At 26.9% G+C, this 27,003-nt stretch overlaps 3 protein-coding genes across 5 annotated transcripts; 1 reads left to right on the top strand and 2 right to left on the bottom strand.

Moving 5' to 3' along the window:
- Window positions 1-523: 523 nt before the first annotated feature.
- LOC124831894 (protein phosphatase 2C 37-like) lies at window positions 524-2,959 on the bottom strand. 2 transcript variants are annotated; one of them, XM_047305994.2, is made up of 4 exons: window positions 1,998-2,959; window positions 1,592-1,906; window positions 1,343-1,478; window positions 524-1,235 (listed from the first exon to the last, which is right to left on the bottom strand). In XM_047305994.2, exons 1-4 carry the CDS (start codon window positions 2,448-2,450, stop codon window positions 871-873), a joined length of 1,269 nt encoding a protein of 422 aa, XP_047161950.1. In that variant the 5' UTR covers window positions 2,451-2,959; the 3' UTR covers window positions 524-870. The 2 variants fall into 2 exon arrangements, with proteins under 2 accessions (XP_047161950.1, XP_047161951.1); XM_047305995.2 differs by having other exon boundaries at window positions 1,343-1,448; window positions 1,998-2,952.
- Window positions 2,960-20,316: 17,357 nt separating this feature from the next.
- On the top strand, window positions 20,317-21,174 carry LOC124831880 (large ribosomal subunit protein eL37x). Its single transcript, XM_047305973.2, has 4 exons — window positions 20,317-20,412; window positions 20,505-20,640; window positions 20,711-20,812; window positions 20,893-21,174. The coding sequence occupies exons 1-4, from the start codon at window positions 20,410-20,412 to the stop codon at window positions 20,937-20,939; spliced, it is 288 nt and encodes a 95-aa protein (XP_047161929.1). The 5' UTR covers window positions 20,317-20,409; the 3' UTR covers window positions 20,940-21,174.
- Window positions 21,175-23,632: 2,458 nt separating this feature from the next.
- Window positions 23,633-25,569, bottom strand: LOC148195824 (tropinone reductase homolog At5g06060-like). Of its 2 annotated transcripts, XM_088094318.1 has the most exons (5): window positions 25,439-25,569; window positions 25,135-25,342; window positions 24,156-24,372; window positions 23,965-24,071; window positions 23,633-23,827 (listed from the first exon to the last, which is right to left on the bottom strand). In XM_088094318.1, exons 1-5 carry the CDS (start codon window positions 25,531-25,533, stop codon window positions 23,633-23,635), a joined length of 822 nt encoding a protein of 273 aa, XP_087950444.1. In that variant the 5' UTR covers window positions 25,534-25,569. The 2 variants fall into 2 exon arrangements, with proteins under 2 accessions (XP_087950444.1, XP_087950445.1); XM_088094319.1 differs by lacking the exons at window positions 23,965-24,071; window positions 24,156-24,372.
- Between the last annotated feature and the right edge of the window lie 1,434 nt (window positions 25,570-27,003).

Raw genomic sequence — 27,003 nt, 5'->3', positions numbered from 1 at the left:
TTCTTGTATTCAGTTAGCACACTTCAAAAAAGAATAATTGGATGAACTCACGTACTTAAAAAACTGGTTACATGGTACTAAAGTGCATCTCTTTCCCAGTATTTTAAAATTTAATCAAATATAACTATTTAAAGACGAAAGTTAATTACTATATTTAGCTTAATGGAGCCGGTTAAGATAATTTCAATCCTTTATTTGGATATAGAAGAGTTTGGGAGCGTGGAATCAGAGAAAGCAATTATCTGTTCCTTACTCATTCAACATCTAAACAGCTATGTTGGAAAGTGAATATTTTCCTGCTGAAGTAAGAGCCCGTTCTTGAATGAGAGAGTGATTGTTTTGGCTTTTTTTTTAATACGAAGCTTTCTTGTGTAGTCGTGTGAAGAAATATAACATTTAATGAAGATTGAAAGAACGGAGACCAAAATGGGACACAAGTTAAATTAAGAATAACAAATGCTTCTGGCAATGAATTTTGTTCAAACATTCCCGAGAAAAACTTAAAATAGAATTGACATAGACATCGCGAGAACCAAAGGAAAATTCTTCAATTTATAGAGTCGATTATGGACAAAAGAGAAAAGGGTATCGACGGTTTCATTGAATCCTTAGTCGACACGAATTTCCCCTACAACGAAATTTCCCTATGATTTTGTTTCATTTTCGAAAGCTACATTTTTTTTTTCCTCCTCCTTTTCTGAAACTAAAAAACAACATTACACTTGGAAAGAAAAAAAGAAAGAAAGAAACAACATTATTATTAAGCAAAAGGCAGACCTTGAAGATTGACCGGAAACAGAGGGTGTGCGGTGCAGTGAAAGTGCCCATTATGCTGCTTTGAAGAGGCACTCCCTTCATCCATTGTTGCATTCATTCGTTAACGTAGCTGGAAGTGGAAGTGGATGTTTGTTCTGGATCCTTCCTCAGATCAAGCACCACCACGCTCACATTATCGGCACTGTGCCTTGCCAAAGCCAACTTGGTCAACAGAATTGAGGCATCCGAGCAACCACGGTCGGAGCCGTCTGCCGTCACATAACCATGACCAGGAGAGCCCGGAGGAGTCGGGGGCTTCTGCGACTTCAGACACATCTTCACCACCCCACAAGCAGTTTCATTTGACACCACATCCCACAGTCCATCACTTGCCAGTATCAAACACTCATCATCATCACTTCGCTCAGTCACAGTCACCTCGGGCTCCGAAATCACGAATGGCTTCAGGTAGTAGTCTCCTGAATAAACACAAGTAACACTACCATTACAACTTAACAAACTTCAACCTAAGATGGAGAATAGTGACAATAAAAAAAAGTAAGCTGCTATTTGTTCATTCACTTGCCTATGGCTCGAGACATGGCCAACACACCCAGCACTCTTGCGCCGTCCCAGTAAATCACGCGCCCGCCCTTGGATTCCACTCGGAGCAATTCGTCGGGGCGGTCCGGCTGAACAACACGGATCCAAAAACGGTTATCCTTTGAGGAAAGGGATCAAGAAAACCGTTATACTTTAAAGATACCTTATGTTAAATTGTTTCTTGGGAAATGAAATGAAAGGAAATTGGAAATTAGTAGAGAGAGAATGGTACCTTGTGATCCGAAGAGAGAGGAATGGCAACTCCGCCACGGCAGAGAACAGCACGGGAGTCGCCGCAGTTGGAAACGACAATCTTGTCTGGGGTGAGGATGGCGATGATAGCAGTGGATCCAACTGCGTCACAGTGCGGAGTCTGGAGCTCGCATCGACAGTTGAAAGTCTGGTTGCTCTGGCTGCGGCGGAAAACCTCTTCATCCATGCGAGCAAAACTGCTCTGCATCATTGTTCCCCACTGTATAGCGTCGTCTCCATCCAGAATCTCTTCGTTCACAATCTCGTGGAGCCTCTCCTTGCACATAGTGGCAACCTGTGGAAAGAAAAAATTGAAATGATTAAGTGGATAATACAGAACCAGATCCATTAGCAAGCACTGAGTTGAACAGAGGGAGAATACAAACATGAGAGCAACCGTGACCGTCAAAAACGCCAAAGTAGTGGAAGCCTTCAAGCGAGAAGAAAGGGCGCAGGGAAACGGAGTCCTCCATGTCTCTCCTCCTGCCACAGACAGAGGTGACTCCATACTTGGGACACTCTTCATCTTCGGAGTCGTCATCCTCGTCTGTCAGGGATTTAGTGTCTGAAACATCATCGTCGTCTTGTTCGTTGTTGAGGAATTGGGAATCCTTCTTCATAACCTTGGTTCCGGAGGATTCCCGGTCAGTTTGAAGTTGGTTATCAGTGTCATTGAGATCGAGCTTGGGGCGCTTTCGGGAAGAGTCGGGCACAGCCATGTCAGCTATGTACTTCAAGGGTACGATATCCATAGTTCTGCGGGTGGAAGGACGAGAGGTTGGTTCTAGAGGAGTAGGGGTGTCACCTTCTCCAACAACTCTACAGCAAATCCCAGCCATTGAGAGGTGCTTTATATAGGCGCGAAATCAACAGAGAGAAAGAGAGAATTTGTTGTAGTAGGAGTAAATTGTAGAGATAGTTAAACTGGGGAAGGGAGGGAGAGAGAAAGCGATGAGCGCTAATAGGCGGAAGCGGAAGGCTTTCGAGGAAGAGGACAGTGCCATTGAAATGGGATTGGGGGAGAAAGGTTTTTTAGGCGGTGAGAATGAGAGAGAAAGAGAGAAAAGAGAGAGAAAGAGCAATTGTTCACTTCAGCTGGGGGCCACTAGAGCAGCCTGCCCGTCACCGTCAGGGGCACCGTATGCCATCTCCACCCTTCATCACATTACCCCTTCTCTTCCCTCCCGTACACGTGTTGCATCTTTTTTCTCAAATCCCTACGTGGCACCAATCATTTCCATCCACGCTAGCTCCAACCCTTCTTCTTTTTCGGACACGCATGTGGTCCTCTCCTTCTCTCTTACCTTCCAATTTCTATATCCTAACTCTCATCTCTCTTTTCTCTGCTTCTCTCTTTTCTCTTCTGCTTCCCCTTCACCCGCAAATTATAATTACTATACCATATTACTACTAATGCTTAATTAATTATGTAGTTACACTCTTGGGTACAATTTTTTTTTTGTTTTTGTATTTCACTTTTCGGTTCCCTAAGACGCTCTGCTGGGGATGTCACCACGTGTCTTCGTAGCAGAATACGAGATTCTTTGTTTGTTAAAGCTAGTCACGACGGCTTGCGTACATATCACGCGCCTTTATTATTTACACTGTTCTTCTATCAAAGAGAGAAGATAATTCCAAGAGAAAAAATATTTTAAATGAAATTGAGAATATAGAAGATAATATGACAAATAATTTAAATAAAAAATAAAAAAGGTGAAGTAAATAACTTTTAACATGAAAATTAACAAACACAAAAAAACCCTAATGCCAATTTATAAGAAAGTTTATATAATTAATTATGTTGGAAGAGATAATTGATCATATTGAGATTATTTTATTATGTAAATACATTATTAATTTTTCATTAATATTTACATTTTGTTGTAATAAATGATAAAATAAATACATTTCACCCATTTTTTTATTAGCATAAAAAATTTAGATTTGAATTTTTTTTTCCATCAGTTGAATCTAAATAATACTAAGTCTTTCTTTTTTATTTTATAAAAATAGATATATAATCAATTTAGTATAATGAGTATAATGGTTTTTATACAATAATTTTAATTTTATTAATTTTTTTAAGTGATTCATGATTAAAATAATTGTATACATCTTAGTAAAGAATTTTTACATACTTTATATTTCTATAAGATATTTTACCTAAGTTATTTATGAGTTTATTTTCTTATTTTTAATGTATTATTAATTTAAAATACTTGTAGATTATTATATTCATATTATTAAGGATTATTCCATACTTTATCCAAACTGGAATGGAATATACATTGTACAACTCTGAACATCATTTTAAAATTGAACCGTATAATGGTATAATTATAAACTAAATTATTTTTTAAAATAACTTTTATGTAAGTAATTCCATTTTGATTAAAATACAACTTCCTCTATGCATTCTACTTGCTTCAACAGTAAATGATTTCAAGTCATTATAAAATAATTTTTTTAATAAGTTTGTTAAAAGAAATTTTACATAATTAATTCTATTTTGATTAAAAAACAGCTTGCATGTAATAATTAGAAGAGAAATATAAGTGAAAATAAAACAAATTTATATATATATATATATATATATATATATATATTGTTCAATAATGGTTGATATTATTAGTGTATTTAGATAGTACTCCTCAATTCTCACATCATGATATTTTCTATTTTCTATTTGTTCTATAATCTTAATGTTTTTATGTTTATTCATCTTAATTTTGGGAATTAGAAGTAAAACACCTAAATGTCCTCTACAAATATGGAAGTTGTTGAGTGGGGGAGTAGCTAGCGATTCCAGTTGTCCAGTGAAAACGATGTACGTAAGAAAGGGTATCTGGACACGTGTGGGACCGCATGTCAAAGTCTATTGACGCTTACGGAATATCTCAGCTTCTATTTATTCAATGTGGGACGCGTGGTCTTTCAACCTCTTCGAATACTACTCTCATCTCTCTAATTCTCTTATTTCTCTCACTTCAAATTCTCAAACACACTTCTTACTCTTCCTTCAACTCAATTATACATCTTATATTTAATATTTAACATTTTTCTGCTAACGAGATAGGTCAAAATATAAATATTTAAATTAACTTTTTAAATTATAATGAATTAATCTTATAAAATTTCATTATATCAATAAAACTTTAAAAATTTCTTAAAACCAAGGGTAGGGATCAAAGCACACTTCAGTTCAGATTTACACAACTGCTTAAAAACTTTTTTTTATATACATTTTTCTTATTTGACTTGTCTATCTTAAGTTATTTATTATTGTATTGATGAGGTATTGATCATCTTAAGGTTTAACTGCACAGGGTAGAATAATACTTCATATATTTAGTAACTTTCTTTTGGTTACATTTATTAAAAATGTGTGTGTATACCTATAGTGATACTTCTTTTAAAAAATGTTACAATAACTAATAAATAATAATAATAATAATAATAATAATAATAATAATAATAATAATAATAATAATAATACTGTAACGTTTTTAAATAAATGTTCATGCAAATAATTAAGTTTTCACTTTTTTTTTTCAATTGTAAGTTTATAGAATATTTAAAAATAATAACAATAAATTCATTAATAAATTAATTTTATTATAACGTTGAAATAGTTAATATCAATTTAAAAATTAACATTTCAAAGTAGTATTTTAATTTATTTAAAAATAAATTTAAAGTAATCATACCTGCTCCCTCACTTTTAGTTATCAAGAGTAATAACACATTTCTAATGTGTTACCAAGATTAACAACACATCTATAAGGTTAATCCATTGTCTCCAAACTCTCATGGTGTTTTTTTCTTCAAACCCTATCATGGTTGAATCATCTTCTCGAAATTGCTATCCTCCTTGCTTGCCCTTGGGGTCATTCACTTTCATTGCCATCTTGATAATATCAGCCAAAATCATCTTCCCATACTCTTCTTTTCCTTTAGTAAAACCTAATATTTTTTCTCTCCCAGTTTCTCTCATATTTCTTCTCTTTATTATAAATATATCTTTTATTACTAACAAATTATTAATTCATTGTTTTTAAATTTTGCATTAATGCAAATCGGTGAAGTCATAGCAAAGTAAGAAGGTGTGCGTACCTGAAAATATTATGAAGGTGACTTATTAAATATTGTTTGTGATAATCCTAGTGTGATTGTTGGTAAGGGTTTGGTGCTATTATTAAATTTAATTAAGATTTGTCTTATTAATATTAATTGTTTGGAGTTTATCCAACCAGTGTAGATGAAATTTGTCTAAAACTATCAGTATATTAAGGCTAGATTTGATAATTCATTTGTTGATATAAAGATATTTTTGCATTGTTAGATAAATTTCAATGTGACGTATATATTCAAAATAAAGCAAATTATTTGTATATTTAATTTTTATTATATTTAACATGGTATCAGAGTCTATGATTAGTTTTGGTGATCGGTTCAGTGAGTATAATTGTTACTGTATCAAAAGTCTTTCTAAATAGTGATACGAGAAATGATACAGTTTGTTGGGTATATTGTTTCATCCACTATCAGATCACCCCTTAATATTTAGTCTCACGAGATGTATATAACTTAGTGTGATGGGGTGGGTTGAAAGTCTTACATGTAAGTGGATGCAAACTTTACTTTACAAGCCGGTTTTGTGAGAATTGAAATATGTTACAATCTTATTTTCCTAATCATTCTCTACTCAGGTATACACAAAAATAATTTGCTTCTAGAACACTAATATATTGAATTGAATGTATCACTGACTCTAGAGTCAGGATAGTCCTATATCACAATTTCTTCTCAATACTCTTTATCTCATGCTAGATTAACATTTCTCCTTGAAAATAAGACATTATAACATAATTTATAGTTTTTTATGAATTTTTAAAATACTTATTTCCTTTTTCTTCACAGGTTATAAATATAACTGTAAAAATAATTTCGTACAAAATTTAATTGTATAAATTTTTAATTATACAATTTATTTATATTTACATGCATACAACACTCTAATAAGCAACACAAAATGCTACATTCATTACTATGATACTAAATATGATTCTCCCTTCTCTGTTCTTACAAACCTTAGCATCAACACTCCAGTCATGTTTCTAAACAATTCATCAATCCAACATACTTCCAATCATACATATGTTTTAATTGAAAATTCTACAAATTCACAACATTAAAAGCCTTAATAAACTTCACATTTCAAACCAAAATATGTTTCACAATAATTTCTTAATTTTACTCATTATGCAACTACATATTCATACCATAGTATTTAAGTTCAATAATATGACTTTAAAATTTAAAGAAATTTAGCTTCCCTTACCTTATAGAATAATATCACTGTTTTTCCTCTACACGACTTCACCACTTAAGATTGTTATACCTACACAACAAAAGCATGATCAATGATCAAGGCATAATTTTAGAATCAGTTAGATGGGATTTTATTTAGGAAACAAAGAAATTACATGTTATCAAGGAAAAAATGCATGTATAAGAAAAACATATTTGTTTACATAAATGGCAGAAACTTGAACTTACCTTAAGATGAAATCGAGTTATATGATAGACTCGTTCACAGTAACCACAAGATGTTGGATCTTCAAGAAAACAAGGAAGGAGGTCAATTTTGTTCCACATCTATGATGTTGGATCTTCAAGAAAACAAGGAAGGAGGTCAATTTTGTTCAGGGAAGGAAGAACCATACCTTGATTGTAAAAATATCAAAATTATCAGTCATTATTTGTTTACTCCATATTAAGAACTTGACATGAGAAGGATTGTACTGATAGTGGAAAATGAAGGCATCCTGAAGATTCACTTGCTTGGAAAACTTTTATTCCCTAAAACAAGAGATGGATTTAATCCATCTAAGACAATGAATAACAAATTTAGTAATTAATTGTGATGTGTTCATAAAAAAAATCATTTTGTAACAAATCATTTTTTTAGAAAAATAAATCAGCTAAACATAAAAATAATATACCTATAATAATTGGTCATACCATTGTTATTCATAATGGAAAAGAATATTCTAACTTTTTTAAGTAACCAGAAAGAGGACTGAAGCATGCCATTGAAAGACTCTACTAAGACAAAGACAGACTGTCAAGAACCTAGAGAAGGTAGGAAGAGAAGTTAGTCAGATCTAGTATGGATGATACATGGACGATGGTTGGAATCGGTGATTCTTTTAGGGTTTCCTCTTTTGGGATCATAGGAAAAGGATCAAGTTGGCCCTTGTGAACAACTTGATGCAGTGTTTCCCCTCGACCTTTTGAGCAAAATATGGCAAATGAAAAAGAATCCATGTACCGATCCATCGTCTCCACCCTGTAAGAACTACGAGATCACCCCAAGAATGTCTTCAACATCCAAGGGTCGCGAACCAACCATAAAACCCTGTTCAAAAAGCAGAGCGCATTAGTTATACTCTCTCAGGTTAGATAGTAAGAATCGGAGAAGAGTACTCGTTTATTCTTAAAAACCAGTATTTTTAAGAGTAAAGAGTATGATGAAAAAAAAGAAGGCAAGGGAAACACTCTGTTCCCAGTTCTCTTGTAACTGGATCATTCAGAATCACAAGAATCCTGAGTTAAAATAAGATTCAAACTCAGCATCTTTTGATATTTTGATAAGAGTTACTATTTGGAAAGCAGAGCGCATTAGTTATGCTCTCTCAGGTTAGATAGTAAGGATCGAAGAAGAATACTCCTTTACTTTTAAAAATCAGTATTTTTAAGAGTATAGAGTATGATGGAAAAAAAGAAGGCAAGGGAAATACTTTGTTCTCAGTTCTCTTATAACTGAATCGTTCAGAATCACAAAAATCTTGAGTTAAAATAGGATTCTAACTCAGTACCTTTCGATATTTTGATAAGAATTACTATTTGAAAAGTAAAGTACTATAAACATATAATATTTGGCTAATTGTTGTAATGTAGTTTATAATTTAAAATTAAGCAAATTTTGATTAACCTAAAAAACATGATTTATTTATAAATAATTAATTAAATTATTACATAAATTTGTTATTTAAAATATTACAAGTACCACTTTTAATTATATTTCTTTTTTCTTTTGCAATATAACAATATTTACACATAGTTATGTGCTTATGAGGGAGCTTTACAAGTACTAAAAAATAAATCATTCTTTTAAAATTAACTTTTGTTTAATTATAAATTATTTTTCGAACTGCTTTATAAACTAAATGATTGATACAAAATTCTTAAAAAAAAACACCATGTAATCACCACATTTAACATAAAACAAAAATAAAATAAAATAACATGTTAATATCTGGAAATTATTATTATTCAGAGGAGTGAACTACAACAATACAATTCATGAAAACTTATTATTATTTATATTATTATTATTATTAATATATATATATATATAATCATTTTATTAATTTTACATTAACATAATATTTAACATAATAAAAATAAAAGATGATATAATTGAAATAAGAAAACATACAATTATGTTCTTTTTTCAATTTATATAAACTTTTATTTTACTAAACTAATCCTTTTTTTTCTTATTTACTGATAAAATAAATTTGCATACTTGTTTTATTAACAAAAAGACGCATTTAAACTCATTAAACTTTTCATCTTTTGTAAATGACTAAAGGTCACTCTATAGTGCATTATTACCATCATGTGAATAAAGTTTCATCAAAAGAAAATAGAAAAATAATTTGATAGATAAGAAATCCATAAGAAAACAAGTATAGATTAAGTTCACACTTGTACACATGAGTACATATACCTCTCTAAAAATTATGAGTTTAAGAATTTTTAGTACACAATATCTATTTCAAAATCATAGAATGTTCGGTCATGCTAGTCTTATTACATGCAAAAAAGAAGTTACCTTTTTATCTAAAGATAAAGTAGAACGTGAATATCATTAAAAAATATAGGAAAATAAAGTTATATACTTATATCATTCCATCCATGAAACTTGAGTCCAGACTCCACCTGCAAAGGTAATGAAATGACAGATATTTATTGCTGCTGCAACTTGCAATACAGTGTTTTGTTGAGATGCTCAAAATAAATAGAGTGAAGACATATAATAATAAGAAAAAGACAAAAATATATGATGTGTCTAATTTCTTCATGCACCATGCAGTTGTCCTCATATTCATAATAAGAACAGCTATGAAAATGACAAAACTATTATTATTACGTGTCATGGCTAATTAGCTTGGTATGACACGAGGAAGCCATGCGAGAAACTCTGGATCAGCATCAGCAAAAGAAATATATGCACATGACACGAATAAGCATGCCATGCTGATATGCATAGAGCATCAACAGAGGAAAGAGATGTACATGACACGAGTAAGACATGCCTTCGATGGTTCAGCTGCCTCACCATACCTTAAGCAAATGGCACCTTCTTGCTGCAATTTTAAACTTACAATGACGCGTGTGTGTGAGTAGAATTGCATTATGCATACTGTTGGCGCTCCTGTGAAACCAGCTTACACTACTTCGTAAAACCAGGTTTCTAGGTTGAGGTTTTGTACGGGTCAAGACAACAGATGTTGTTTCCTAGGATCCATGATGTCGTGTCAAAAAGTACAGAAGGGAATGCTGAGTGATCTAGTTTTGATGAGTAATGTTATATCCTCTGAAATTTGGAGGTCCAATAAACATAAAAAGTTGTCAGAGATGGGTTTGCATTTCGAGGTAGAGTGGGGAGAGGGAATAGTTTTCGAAATTTTCCTCTTTACCCACCTCCATTCATTTGTCTCACACTGACAGAAAAAAAATCTCTCTTTCCATGATAGCCAAGAGAAAAGACAATCTCTGGATAGAAAAATTTTAACTTTTTGTTTTTCATTTGATCTAACTGATTTTGATTTAATTTAAAATTTTATATTGTTTAATAAAAACTGAAATTTTCATTTTTATTTAAGGTTTAATTATTTATTTAGTTCATAAATTTACTGTTAAATCTTAATTTCCTTTCTTTTTAAAAGAGTTTTAATTTTGTCTTATTTAATATAATTTGCACTAATCAATTTTAATTTTTCAAGAATAAAGTTAAATGTTTAGTGATGTGTCAAAAAGAATTTGTATTTTCTTCTTTATTTCCTCTGTTCTTCTGTACAACATAGATCCAACTCTTTTTCTTTTTTTCTTGTCATACAGAGTATTCACTCTTTAATGTAGTGTTAAATACTAAGATTAATTATATTTATTTTATAAAAAATTATCTTAATTAAACACAAAAATCAAATAAGTTTAATTTAATTTGGTTTAATTATAAGACTAATTCACTTTGTTAAATTTAAAAATATTTTTTATTATAAAATTGTTAATTGAGCTGCTTTTGATAGGTATATCCGAACGGTTTAGAGTTTGGAAAATAAGATTTTAATTAAGCGTGTTGAGTTGATTTGAAGGATAATGTGAAAAATGTATGATAGAGATCCTCCACTCCATATCCATAACAATATTATTTTAATAATACTTTTGCTTATAAATTTTACATCTTTAACCGCAATGAGATTATTTGTTTTGTAACTTAAAAAATATTATTGCTTTGTTTTTGCACCTCAATAATTCTAACCTATATTTTTGTAAATTTTAGCATTTTGAAATATATATTTTAAATAATTTAGTTTTAAGTAATATAATTTAAAATATAGATATATTTTAAACTACATAATTAATATATTTTGATATATTTTGAATTATACATTTCAAAATATATTTATTTATTCTATATTATATCTTTTAAAATACAAAATATAAAATATATTTTAAATTCTAATTTTGCACTACAAAGTTTATATTTTAAATTCCGCAACTTAGAATCCAAAAGTGCAGAAAAAACTTATATAAATGAGAGTGTTTCATCCTACACCTGAAAGATTTCATCCTGCACCTCCAAAAATTCTAATTTTAACCTTCTGACATTTCATCATTATCTTACACATTTCACTTTATAAAAAATTTTATTTTTAATTTTAATAAATATATTTTTATTTTCTTTTCTTTTTCTTGTTAAAAAACTCTACACCACCTTAATAATAATTAAATTTAAAATTCTAATATTATTTAATATAATTTTATATTTTAATAATTATTAAAATATAATTTATATTATAATGATAGTTATATTAAAAATATAAAAATAAAATAATTAAAATAAAAATAATAACAAAAAAATTATATTAAATAAAATATTTAATATATTAAAATATATTAAATTATATTAAAATATTAAATTAAATTAAATAATCATTAAAATTTAAATAATAAACAAAATTTTAAAACAATTATTTATTAAATAACAAATAAAATTATATTAAATAAAACATTTAAATATATTAAAATATATTAAAATATTAAATTAAATTAAATAATTATTAAAATTTATATATAAAATAAAATTTTAAAAACCATTTATCGGATATGGATATCCGATTGATTAACAAACTTTTCAAAATTTTATTTTTTTTTAAATTTTAATAATTATTAAATTTAATTTAATATTTTAATATAATTTAATATATTTAAATATATGAAATATAATTTTAAGTATTATTTTTATTTTCATTTTTATTCTTATTTTAGTTATTATTTTTCAATTTTCTTAATAAAACTATTTTAAACATATAAATTATATTTTATTAATTATTAAAATATAAAAATATAATAAGTAATATTATAATTTCTATTTAAGTTTAATATTTATTAAATTTTAAATAAAAAGTAAAAGTATTAACATATTTTATAGATTTTAATATATAAATAAGTTTTTTAAAATTTTTATTTTTATTTAAAATTTAATAATCATTTAATTTATTTTAATATTTTATCATAATTTAATATATTTGAATATATTAAATCAAATTTATTATTATTATTTATTATTATTATTATTATTATTTTATTTTTATATTTTTAATATAACTATTATTATAATATAAATTATATTTTAATAATTATTAAAATACAAAATTATTTTAAATAATATTTAAATTTTAAATTAAATTAAATAAATTATTATTAAGATAGTGAAGATTGTTTTTAATAAAAAAAAGAAAATAAAAAATATTTATTAAAGTTAAAAATAAAGTTTTGAAAAAGTTGGAAGTGCATGATGAGATGTCAGAAGGTTAAAAATGAAATTTTTAGAAATGCAGGATGAGATCTTGGAGGTGTAGAATGAAACACTCTATAAATAAAACATGAAGAACGTGCAGGAAATAGTCGTTCCTTTATTTGCTCCCTCCACCACCACACCTTTCTCCCTCCACCTCCCCAATTTTTTTTAATTCCAATTATATCCTCAAATTAAAATTTTTTATTTTTATTATTTTAATTTATTCCAAACCTAGTTCTCCTACTTTACTTCCTGCACTCAATCTTTCCATCTCTCAATTTCGTTTAACAATTTGTCTTCTGTTTTACTTTACAATTCCATTTGTCTTCTCCGTTTCACTTCTCCTCATACGATTCTTTCTTCTTCATTTTCCTTACATTATTAAAATACATTAAAAATATATTAAAAAATAATAAATCAAAACATTTAAATTAAATTATTAAAATATTTTCAAAATAAAGAATAAACTAATAAAATAAATCCTAAAATTAAAAACGTAACTCAGAGTCCGTTTAAGGAAAGAACTGATGTCAACATCCGTTTATGGAAAGAACGGATGTCAACATCCGTTTAAGGAAAGAACGGATGTCAACATCCGTTTAAGGAAAAAAAACGGATGTCAACATCCGTTTAAGGAAAAAACGGATGTCGACATCCGTTTTTTCCTTAAACGGATGTTGACATTCGTTTTTTTCCTTAAACGGATGTTGACATCCGTTCTTTCCTTAAACGGATGTTGACATCCGTTGAAGGATGTCACCGTTTAAAAGTTACGTTTTTTATTTTAGGGTTTTATTTGAAGGTTTATTCGAAAACACACCTTAAGGAAGCAACACACGTACTGCACCACTCCACACACTGCACCACGAGAGCGACACTGCATCACGAGAGCGACACTGCACCACGAGAGGGAGACTACTTGATAATTCTTTCCACTACCACCAACCTTTACAACTTGTAGTATCTCACCGCGACAAAAGAAAGAGATGAAGAAAAATAATGTTAAAATAAAAGAAAAATATTTTACTCATGTAGGAGGAACTAAAATAGGTTATTAGTGGAATAGGTTGTGAATGGGTAAAATTAAAAAAATTAACCCTAAAAATAAAATTTTATTTAAGGGCTCATTTTGTACAGTGAACCTAAGGTCTAGGCCCAATTAGCCTTTCAGAAAAAAAAAAATCTTAAACTGATATCACGTTTCTTATAAGAGTATAAAGATAAATTAAAAAGGTAATTGAAAAGAAAATGAGAGGTTAGCATAAAAGTATAAAAAGAACATGATCAATAAATTGAAAAAAAAAACACATGATCACAAATGATAATTTACTATAAATTATAATAAGTAAAAACCAAAGAAATTTCAAATAAATTATACAAAATATAAAAATATAACTGAATCTTTTTATATTTTGTTGTCTTTAATACTAATTAAAAGTGTTCTCAAACTTTGTTCTGTCTCTCTCCACGGTCCCCAACCTAAGGTCCCAACCTTTAAACATGTTGTTTAAATATGTTGACTTCATATATTAAGTTTTAAAAGCGTCCTCAACCTTCTCTATTTTTTTTTTCAATGCTTCTCTCTACACCTCACTTACTTGAGCCTGCACCTCCCTTTATTTTTGTATTTCCAACTGTAGCCCTGTTAGAAATATTTTTATTTTAGAAAAAAAATGTATTCAATAATAAAAAATGAAGCAATCCTTCCTCCTCCAGTGTGCCGGCAAACTCTAGATTTGAAAACACTACATTTCTTTATATATTTAACAATTGACTTTACATAAAAGAATGATAAAAATCATATTTTCTATATTAACTCCACTGTTTGCTAGCGCTTATTCATCCTTGTCATCTCCTAAACTCACACAATTAAAGTGATCATTATAAAAAAAACAAAACGTACAAACAAGCAACACAAAAACAATGATAAATTAAAATATGAAAAAGCATAAATATAATTAAAGCGTAAATATTGCACAACATGAATGAATCAAGCAATCTTAAGCATACAATTTTATACTAACCAACCATCCGGATAAGGTATGAATGTCGAGCTATGATGGATCATGCACTTATGGTTGCCTCTATTGCTCTAGAAAGTCATTGTCAATGAATTTTACCCTACTACACACAATATTAGTCTATTAAAGCGTCATTTTGCCAAATGGAGAAAGGTCCCTCAAGCCTGGACCTCCTACTACTCCTCACCACATAATTTCCTTCTCCACCTAAAATGAACTATTATTGGAGCATCAAAATAACTCTCAAGACTGAGTTCCTTCATCAACACCTACACTACATGGCACCGCCATGGAATCTCTTTACGAGAGTCATGGAATTACGTCCATCTATTATGCACATGATCAACAACATTCTCATCATCATCATATATCATACATAATCATAGACAAAACCTTATTTCCTTTTTCGTATTATAAATCAATTCATAAACCTTCCAAACATTTCATATTTTATACCAAACACACACTAAATCACCAAGGTAATCATTATTAAAAAAAATCACAAAAAGAAAAAACTCAAAACTCATTAAAAGAACATGTCGCTCAACGTGAGAAACAGGATTCCCAACGAGCACAGGCTCGCCTAGCGAGCTAAACCACTCGCCCAGTGAGGATAGAGGCAGAGGGCTTCTCCAGCCCAGCGAGCTGGCTCGCCTAACTACTGAAACTCACTTCTAGGACCCTCAAATACTCGCATAGCGAGGCCCCCTTGCTCGCCTAGTGAGGCCCCCTTGCTCGCCTAGCCACTCTGCATAATTTTGCAGCACCAAAATCTGCATAACTTGCACCCCTCATGACCTATGCTATGCATTTTTACCAATTTCTACCACTTTTAGATGAGATTCTAAGCCACAATAGATCTAATCATTGTATAAGAACCAACCTAAACTCATATTTAAACTATTTTACAACAAGATTCTAACTCAAAAATGACCAAAACATCACTTAAGAGACCATAATTCAATTATACAAGCTTTAGCTTATATTTAAGCAACTTAAGAGTCTAAACACGTTCGAAATGACTCAACCACAGACCCTAAACCCTCCACCATAACTTAAAACTACTATTTATAAAATTCACTACTCCAAACCCTTAAAAATGCACTTAAACCCTTCAAAACATAACCAACTATCTATCACTCTATTCTAGTTCACAAAACTATTAATCCACAACTCAAACAAGTTCCAATTAACCATATAACAAAACCTAAATCATCATTTTTCCACTGAGACCAATATTTTTAAAACGTACCTATTAAAACCCCTATTTTGACCAAAAACAAGCTCAACACCCTTCATTTTACTACAACCAATACCACATAAGTTTTTCATTCACTAGAACCCAAAAATCATAATCAACAGATCCAAACAATTTACATTGCACAAGCATTCACAATGTATATCCAATCACAAATAACACACTTTTAACTAAATCACATAAACAACTTCACATATCAGTTTATAAACTTCTAATCAATTCAAGTATACAACAAAATTTATCAAAGGATCGATAGCATAAAACAAATGACAATTAGTTTCCCTTACCTTTTAGAAGACCAACCATTCTAGAAAACCCTATACCGCTCACACAACTCAAGGAGCTCTATATGTACCTACAAACAATAGAAACATGATCAAAGTATACCATTAGTACCATTAATCAATAGATAGTCTTACAGAAGACTCAGACATTACATGGAATTAAGCAGGCCCCACATGCAATAGAAGAAAAAAAGGGCCAGAGAAAATGAGTCAAAACTTAACTTATTCAAACAAAGAATTGATCGGTCTGAATTGAATGACTCACCGCTAAGATCACTCCTAGGATCTCAGTTATTCAATCAGAGAAGAAGAACTCCTAGAGAGAAGTCGGAAAATTCTAGAAAAGTGGTTTCTAAATAAATTGTGTATTTTACAAATAATGAAAATTCGATTATAATAAATCAATTTATATTGAAATCTTTTAATATTAAAATAATTGGGTCTCACTATTTTTAATCCATACCATTTCTAAAACACTATTTTGTGGGTCTTTACATTAAATTTATATTGTAAAATTTTCATATAATTGATAAATTTTATTTTTTTAAAATATAGCTTGTGGCTTTAATTTATACAATGCATGTCTTAAGCTGATGTCAACTCTTGAAGTGATATTTTGTAAATCAAAATAAATAATTATTAATATTTGTATACTCGTAATATACTATGCATATAATGAAATATTAAAATGTAGTTATAAAACTAACGATCAACACTTTCTTACTTTAAAATTAGAGTTAAAATAAGGATAATATATGTCATTAGCTTCAATAATAAATGTAAAGAAATAGAAAATAACACATACTAAACAAATCTTAAGCACTTTTATTATGGTGAATGAAGTTTAAAAGAATGAGCTAATTTCATTGTTCTAGTTGTTTTGGTTAACAATAATTCTTCCTATTCATATAATTGAATATTTATTTTTATCTCAAATTCATGAAATAAATACTTTCCTAAATTACGGATTTCAAAATTTTATATATATATATATATAACTTTCTAATTAATTTTATTAGATTACCTGTACGCTATATTTCTTTAAAAGTATTCGATGTTATATAAAAAGATATGAAAAAGATAAAATATGCTTATGTTAGTTTTTGATCGGATTGACTTTGATTTTATTGTATTATTAATTATTAATTACTAATATTGGTTTAAGTAGAATAACATCAGTCTTAGGTTATATAATCGGGCCTTTGGTCCAAAATAAAATCGATAATCTAAAACGAGTGTTTCATCCTATACCTCTAACATTTCGCACCTACAAAAATTTCATTTTTAACCTTATGACATCCTGCAACTCCAACTATTTTTAAAAGATCATTTTTAATTTTAATAAACATTTTTTTTTATTTTCATCTCTTTCCAGTTAAAGATACTTTAATAAATATCATTTTATTTCATTCTCTTTAATAAGACATTCTACACCACCTTAATAATAATATAATTTAATTTAAAATTTAAGTATTATTTAATATAATTTTATATTTTAATAATTACTAAAATATGATTTATATTATAATAATAGTAATATTTAAAAAATAAAAATAAAAATAAAAATAAAAATAATAAAAATAAAAATAGTATAAAATTTTATTTAATATATTCAAATATATTAAATTATATTAAAATATTAAAATAAGTTAAATAATTATTAAATTTTAAATAAAAACAAAAACTTTTAAATTTTTTTATCAGATGTCAAAAATCAGTTTTGTTTTTTATTTAAAATTTAATCAATATTTAATTTAATTGACAATTATAATATTATTTTATATTTTTATTATTTAATAATTATTAAAATATGATTTATATTTTTATAATAGCTTTATTAAAAAATAAAGATAAGAGTAAACATAAAATAAAAATAATATTAAAAATAACATTTAATATATTTAAATATTTTAAATTATATTAAAATATTAAATTAAATTAAATAATTATTAAAATTTAAATAAAAAACAAAATTTAGAAACATGTGTTAATCGGATATAGAAATCCGATAAATTTATCTTCAGATATGGATACTCGATAAATAAATTTGTCTAAAATTTTGATTTTTATTTACATTTTAATAATTATTTAATTTAGTTTAATATTTTAATATAATTTAATATATTTAAATATATTAAATGTGATTTTTAATGTTTTTTTTTATTTTCATTATTTTTACTCTTATTTTAGTTATTATTACTTTTACTTTTTAATAAAACTATTATAAAAATATAAATCATATTTTAATAGTTATTAAAATATAATAAATAATGCTATAATTTTTAATTAAATTAAATATTTATTAAATTTTAAATAGAAAACAAAACTGATTTTCGATAACAAGTTTTGAAAAATTTTGTTTTTATATACAATTTAATAATTGTTTAATTTATTTTAATATTTTAATATAATTTAATATATTTGAATATATTAAGTCAAATTTTATATTATTATTATTATATTTTTATTTTTATTTTATTTATTTTATTTATTTTATTTTTATTTTTTTAATATAGCTATTATTATAATATAAATCATATTTTAATAATTATTAAAATATAAAATTATATTAAATAATATTTAAATTTTAAATTAAATTAGAATTATTATTAATGTGATATAGAGTGTCTTTAATAAGAAAGAGAAGAAAATAAAAAGATATTTATTAAAATGTCTTTAATAAGAAAGAGAAGAAAGTTAAGAGTGAAATTTTTAAAAAATTAGAGATGCAGGATGTTAGAAAGTTAAAAATAGAATTTGTGAAGGTGCAGAATCAGATGTTGGAGGTGTAGAATGAAACACTCACCTAAAATTAAGAGAGACCCAAAATATATTTTGGATTCATCAAAGTACATTAATTTCAATATTTTCTTTTTAAATGTTTAACTCTACACCTCCAATATCTCATATGCACCTCTAAAAATTACAATTTTAATATTCTAACACTTCATCAAGCACCTCTAACATTTTTAGAAATTTCATTTTGGGTGTTTTAACCTGCTCCTCCAACACTTCATCTTACACTTTTAATTTTTTTTAAAATTTCTTTTTTAACCTTAGTAAATATTTTTTTAACTTTTTCTTTTTTTTATTAAAGTAACCATACACTTCTCTAGCACTACATCCCTCTAACAAATTTTTAAAACTTTATTTTTTATTTATAATTTAATAACTATTTAATTTAATTTAAAAATATAATATAATTTAGTATTTTTCATATTTTAATAATTATTAAAATATAATTTGTATTATTATAATAATTATATTAAAAAATTAAAATAAAAATAATTAAAATAAAAGTAATAAAAATAAAAATGAAAAACAAAAATAATAATATAAAATATGATTTAATATATATAAAAATATTAAATTATATTAAAATATTAAATTATTATTAAATTTTAAATAAAGAATAAAATTTTGAAAAAATAATCATAGGATATTATCGGATTTTCAATTCCGAAAAGAAAGTTTTAAAAATTTGTTTAAATTAAAATTAAAGTAATAGTAATTAACTAAACATTTCGAAATCTTATTTCATTAATTTAATATTTTAATATAATTTAATATATTTATATATATTAAATCAGATTTTATATTATTTTTATTATTATTTTTGTTTTTTATTTTTATTATTATTACTTTTATTTTAATTATTTTAATTTTGAATTTTTTAATATAACTATTATAATAATATAAATTATATTTTAATAATTATTAAAATATGAAAATATGTTAAATAATATTAGACTTTTAAATTAAATTATATATTTATGAAATTATAAATAAGAAATAAAGTTTTAAAATTTTTTATCAAAAGAGTGAAGAGTTAAAGGGGTGTAGGATTACTTTAATAAAAAAGATAAAAAGTTAAAAAAATATTTATTAAAATTAAGAATTTTTTTTTTTGAAAAAGTTAGAGGCGAGGGTGAAGTGTTGGAAGTGGAGGGTGAAACATTTTTTTTAAGTTATATATTGGGCCTGGGCCCAAAATGTCATCAGTGGTCTTTTATAATAAATCCTTTCTCCTTTGGCAGTCATAAAGAGACCTCCAATTGGGATTTCTGATTTGCTGCTTCGATGGTAATACAACTTCTTTCACTTCCTCTCATAGATCTAAGGTAAATTTGACTGTGTGATGAGTCTGATGATGTTTGGGTTTCGCATGGATGCAGGGGAAGGGAACAGGGAGTTTCGGCAAGAGGAGGAACAAGACCCACACGCTCTGTGTGAGGTGCGGCCGTCGCAGCTTCCACCTTCAAAAGAGTCGGTGTTCTGCGTGCGCCTTCCCCGCTGCGCGCACCAGAAAATGTATGTTTTTTTTATTATTAAATTGTAAGTGATTGTGTAAGATTCGGTTTTGAGTCTTTGATGGTTTCAGATAACTGGAGCGTTAAGGCCATCAGGAGAAAGACTACCGGAACTGGAAGGATGAGGTACCTGCGTCACGTGCCTCGCAGATTCAAGAGCGGCTTTAGAGAGGGTATGGGCGATTATTTATTTGAGCGTTCAAATTTAGGGTTTGGTTTAGGGTTTTTCTTTAATGTTGTCGTTTTGAATCAGGTACCGAGGCAACACCAAGGAAGAGGGGGGCGGCTTCCACTACCTGAGCTTTGAAAGGAAACAATTTTTCTGGGTTAGTGAATTATAATAGTTTAGGGTTTTGTGCTATTTTTAAATAACTTTTTCTTTCTGTCGTCTCAATTTTATTTAATATGTAATGGATTTTTATTTCGGCATTTGATGGATTTGATAGCCCAGTGTTCATTTGATCAATATAGATTACACTTTAACCCTATTAAGAAATTTCATGTATTTAATTTAAATTTTGTAATTTGTTGCTAATATTGGTTTGGTAAGGGTAAAACAACTTAGACATTAGTTAGCTTAACTACCTGAATTATATCTAGTTTGAATTTTCCTGTGATCACTACATAAAATAGTCTCTACCATTTTGATAGATGTTTTAAGTATTTTTCATTATATTTAGTTGTATTACTTATCAAAGTATTTATTTTCATCGTCATAATGATTTTTATTATATTTAATCACTTTATTTCGTATCTCGTATTTGTTAATACATATGAAGTAAGAAAACAAAATGTATGTACCACTCTAATTATTGAAGATACGAACTAGTGTAATATTAGGAGTAATTTTACATATGAATGAATATGTCAACGAATGTTTTAAAAATAATAAATTAATGTGTATATATATATATATATATATATATATATGTATGTATGTATGTATGTATGTATGTATGTATGTATGTATGTATCTACTTAATAAATAAATAATAGTTCTATAAAATTTTATTTATTATAAATATTTATTTAGTTCAAAATTGAACTTATGCTACTTTTTTGGTTATGCAATGGCCTTAATTTAATTAGTTTTGTATGAAATTGAGAAGATACAAGTTTATATAGAAGATTTGTTGTGGTAAAATTTTGAAAGATGTTTTTTTAAACAAATAGAAAGATAATTTAGATATTAAAACAATTTGACATGTAACAAACAAAAGTCAAAATATTAAAATTTAGATAATTATGTATTAAGCTTTAATTGTTAACTATAGTAAAAGTAATTCAATTTAATATATAGAAGTAATGATTATATATTCATATTATTAATGATACCAGTCCGCAAATTTATGAAAATAAATGGGCTTACACAGTTCATGGAGTGTCTAAGATTTTTAAGCTATGTTTTTGACAAATGGACTTTTCACCAAAATGGATCGATTGATCTGTTTTACCATTCCTAATCTATTATAATATAAAAAAAATAGAGAATTTATTTTATTATCTATATTTTTATATTTATTTTTTTACAAGTGTTTTAAAAGTCTACCTTTTAATCATTCTATATTTTTAATTTATCTATTTATATTTATTTGGTTACTACATAAAAATTATTTTACTTATTTATTTTAGTTTATTTTTAATTTATTTATATATTTATTTTCTTGTTATTTATACATATAATTTAATTTACTTTTCTTTTAAACTAATTTGCTCATACTATTTTTTATATTTTATTTTATTGTTTTATAACTTTTAATTATTTGTTTCTCTAACGAACTTTTTATTCTCTTATTTATTTAATTTATTTTTAAATTAATTTACCGTAAAAATATCAATATATTTCATCTCTATAATTTAATATCTAATAATTATTATTTTATTTCTTAAATAAAACTATTATTTATTCAAATTTAAAATTTTCATTTAAATCTCCAAAATGTTAATTATATATAAAATTATAATTATTTTATTAAATTATTATATAAATACTTTTCATTTAAATTAAACTAAGATTATTTAATAAAAAAATAGCATGAACCAAATATAAATAAAACTTCGTATAAAATTTTAAATAATTATATTTGTAAAAAAAATTGTATTTAGTAGTTGATTTCAAAAATTTAGGAATAAAAAAAACAAAAATTTAAATGTTATAAAATAAAAAATAAAAGCTAAAAAGTAGTTTTTTTAAAATATACTATATTATATATATTATATTATTACATATTATATATTATATATTATTATATATTATTTACACTGATTAAATAAGTTTCATAACAAACAAACAAAAGTATAACAAAAAATTAGATGAAAATAACTTATATTTAAAGTATTAATTTTTTTATACCATTTTTTTTAATTATATTTTTATGTCAAATACTTTATGATAAATAACTTGTTAAATACTTTTTATATTTTAATATGTAAAACTTAAATTGATATTTATTTAATAAAAAAACTAACATATTATATATATATATATATATATATATATATATATATATATATATATTATAAATTCACATAAGGTTTTAAATAATTATATTTGTAATATAAAACATAGTGCTTCTTAATAATATAAATTTTATTTTATATTATTTGAATTAATTTTTTTATTATTTTCAACTTGAAAAGATAGAATTTAACACTTTAGTACGATCTAAATAAAAAGTAAAAATTAACTAATTGTTTTAAAATATACCACTAATTTATAACTTAATTTTGGTCGAAATATAAATATAGTAAGAAATGATTGGACTCAATAATCAAATTGTAATCTCTAATTATATAATTAATAGTAAAATGGAAATATATAACAAAAAAACAAGTACAAAAACAAAGTTGGGAAAAACGAAATGAAATAAGTTATTGAGTTCTGAATAGCGAAGCCTTTTTGAAGTAAAAATTTCATTGTACTGGGTAAGGGCAAACTAAAAAAAGGGAAGCAAATGAGAATGATTTGTTTGACAGAAACAAGTGAAAGAAGTTCAAGTAATTCTAATGCTGGGTTGAAATCCATTAACAGTGACTCCTCCATCAACACAAATAACTTGTTCAGTGATATACGATGCAGCAGGCAAGCAGAGGAAAGTCACCAAAGATGACACTTCTTCCGGTTCTGCGATGCGCTTAAGAGGAGTACGTGACATCACATCATCCACAAAAGCTTGATTTTGGAGCAGCTGCAACAAAAATGTAGAACATATTATTCAACACACACATTCTATGAGAAATTCTAATTACAACATTCGATAAATTCTTTGTTAAGCCTCTGGTTAAAAACAGCTATGAGAAATAAAATTGGGAAGAAGGAAATTACATGTTGGACAAGTGGGGTTCTGGTGGTCCATGGTACAACACAGTTGCTTCTTATGTTGTCTTTTGCCCATTCACAAGCCAAATTTTTTGTAAGCTGATTAATTGCGGCTGAAAATTCAATGAACAAAAAAATTGTTACTGCCTTTCTTTCATGAGAGAAAAGATGCAGTAAGTTTGGTAGTAATTACTGACCTTTGCTTGCTGCATAAACAGATCCAGTACCCATGCTGGTGACACCAGCAACAGAAGAAAGGAACACAATGCATCCCTTTCCAGATGCTTTGAGAAGAGGGTACGCAAGTTGACACAGATTAAATGAGGAGTCTAAATTAACTGTCATCAGCTCTGAATATTCTTCAGCACTGTACTCAATTGTTGGTTTTCTGAAGTTTGTTCCAACGTTGTTTACCTATAGAACCACAAATTCATGCATATTTATCATTCATGAAATGAAACTCTGGCTTGTCATCTCAAATTAGGAGCATTTTCACACATCTTATAATTCTTCATTTCTACCTACAAACAAGCGTGCTTTTTAGATATAAAATCATTCGTGGGTAAAAAAACTATTTTTGAAACCGTATGTCCTTGTCACTATTTAAGCAATTTAATTCTATGAATATTTTTAGAATAGTTTAAATTTTACACGATAATTTGTTAAATTCAACTACTAACTTTTATACCTGATAAAATTAATTATGTGTTTTGTCATATGAATAATCAAAAGGAATATATGATGTTAGCGATAATTATACATTAAAAATTTAAATACCTTTTAGTTTTATTTTTTAAAATTTGATATTTAAAAAATGGGTTCTATAAGTATAATAAATAATGCATAATGACCAATTAATAAATGCATTAATTCAAATATTAATTAAGGAAACTAATAAAATAAAAAATAAATTAATGCACAATATTCAATTAATGAATCCCTACATTCAAATATTCAGCTGTACAAAAAGAATCAAATATTCATCAATGACCCTAGTAAAACTCGTTGCTATAAAAAAGGAAGATTAGGAATAGTTGGTGTTACCAGATTGATTTGAAAGTATTGCAAATATATGACTAAAAAAAGATTATGCAGAAACAGTTTTACACAGAAGAAGAAGAAATAAAAAATAAAGTGGATCTAGATCTAATGGAATTATGCAGAGATTTACCTTACATAGATGTTAAGCTTTCCATTGAAGATGGATGCAACTTTCTGAAGAAGCTTCTCTCTGTCGTGTGGCGAGGACACGTCACACACCGATCCAGTAACCTGAAAGCCTTCACTCTGCCATTCTTCTAAGCACTTGTTGAGCTCTGTTTGGGTCCTGGAACAAGTGTGCACAGCGGCGCCAAACGCGGCCAAGTCACTCACAATGGCGTGCCTGTAACACAGTTTCCGACGAAGAAATATTAGAAGAAAAGCAAAGCAGAATGAAGAGTGGTTTTAGAAGAGAAGGTGCGTTCAGATGAAAACCAACCCGATCCCACGAGTGCCACCACTGACCAGAGCCGTCATTCCCTTCAGACACCATCTTCCTCCTCTCTTACTGCTGCTTTCTTCCAACTCCGCCATTTCCACTGTTTTTCACTCACAAAACAATAAACTATGATTATGTTTTTCAGGATGATGCAGTCCATCCCAAGCTTACATATATACCCTATATATATATATAATAAGTGCATGCATGGCTGTTTCACATGCAATGCACCCCACCTACATTGCTTTTGCATCAACTTCAAAAAAGTTAATTAAATAGAGACGATAAATTTATTACTAACATGTATTATTATTATTATTATTATTATTATTATTATTATTATTAAACGTCTTATCTTATGGTCTGTTAAATTATGTCTCTCTCTATATTAAAAGTTCTTTTTTTTTAATTAAAACGCTCTTGTATGAGTAAAGAAATAAGACAGGAAAAAAGTGAGTTTTAAAAAAAGAAAAGATATACAAATATGAGAGACTATTTGTTTGAGTGAAAAAGAAAGACTGTTTTTATTATATACTATTATTTAATTTTTAATTATTCTTTTATGTATTTATTTGTACCACACAAACATCTTTTAAAAGAATATTTTAGGCTAAATCACACCACTCACTTATGTCATTACTATTTGTTGCATTATCATAGAAAAGTTATAACAAATAATTAATGTAAAACTTTTCTATCTAAAGATTTAATAATCCCAATTGATTATCTATGATTTCCTCAACCTGAATTTATGTAATAATAATTATATATCTTCAAACTCTCTGAGTAATTGTCACAGGTGGCTTTAATTTTCATACTAATTATATTTTTCGCACGAATTTATTTACTTTATAATCATATTTATCCTAACTCTCTAGTTCTTAACTTGACTTTATTTTAATACTAAATATTAAATCACATACTTACCTTAAATAAGATTATAAATTATTACATTAAAAAATATTAATATAATTTTATTCATTAAAGAACTTATTTATTTAATAAAATTGAATTTAATTCTTGTATTAACAGTTGTTTATGGACAGATATTTAATCCATTCATAAAAACAATATTTTAAAAAGATAGAAATAACTTTTTAAAATATTTTCAATAGAAAAATTGTCAAACAAACTTAAATATATATTTTTCAAAATATTTAATAATATAAGAATTAAATAAAATCAATTATGAAAAAAAACTTAATTTTGATTTATTACGTATTAACGCGTCAATTGATTAGATTTTGATAAATAATTATTTACTTACAAAATTAAATGGATAATTCGTCTATTTTTTATATTTTATATAAAAGATTATATAAATATATGCATAGCCAAATTGGATAGATAAATTATATTTTCAACCCTTCTTTGAAGCAACTCTTTCTAATATATCAAATGTCAAATTCTCTGTTTAAAGGAACTCTTGCTATTTGAAGTTTTAACAAAGATAATATTTTTGTATACTCTTTCAAACACCATGGATAATTTTTTCAATGAATACGTTATTGACTTCAAAATGTACCTTATTAGGCACTTAATTAAAACCCACAAAAATGGAAATG

The sequence above is a fragment of the Vigna umbellata genome, chromosome 7, assembly GCF_029865625.1.
Source record: "Vigna umbellata cultivar VRB3 chromosome 7, Vumbellata_1.0, whole genome shotgun sequence".
In the NCBI taxonomy this organism is placed as follows: Eukaryota; Viridiplantae; Streptophyta; class Magnoliopsida; order Fabales; family Fabaceae; genus Vigna; species Vigna umbellata.
This window is presented reverse-complemented; position numbering and strand designations above follow the sequence as displayed.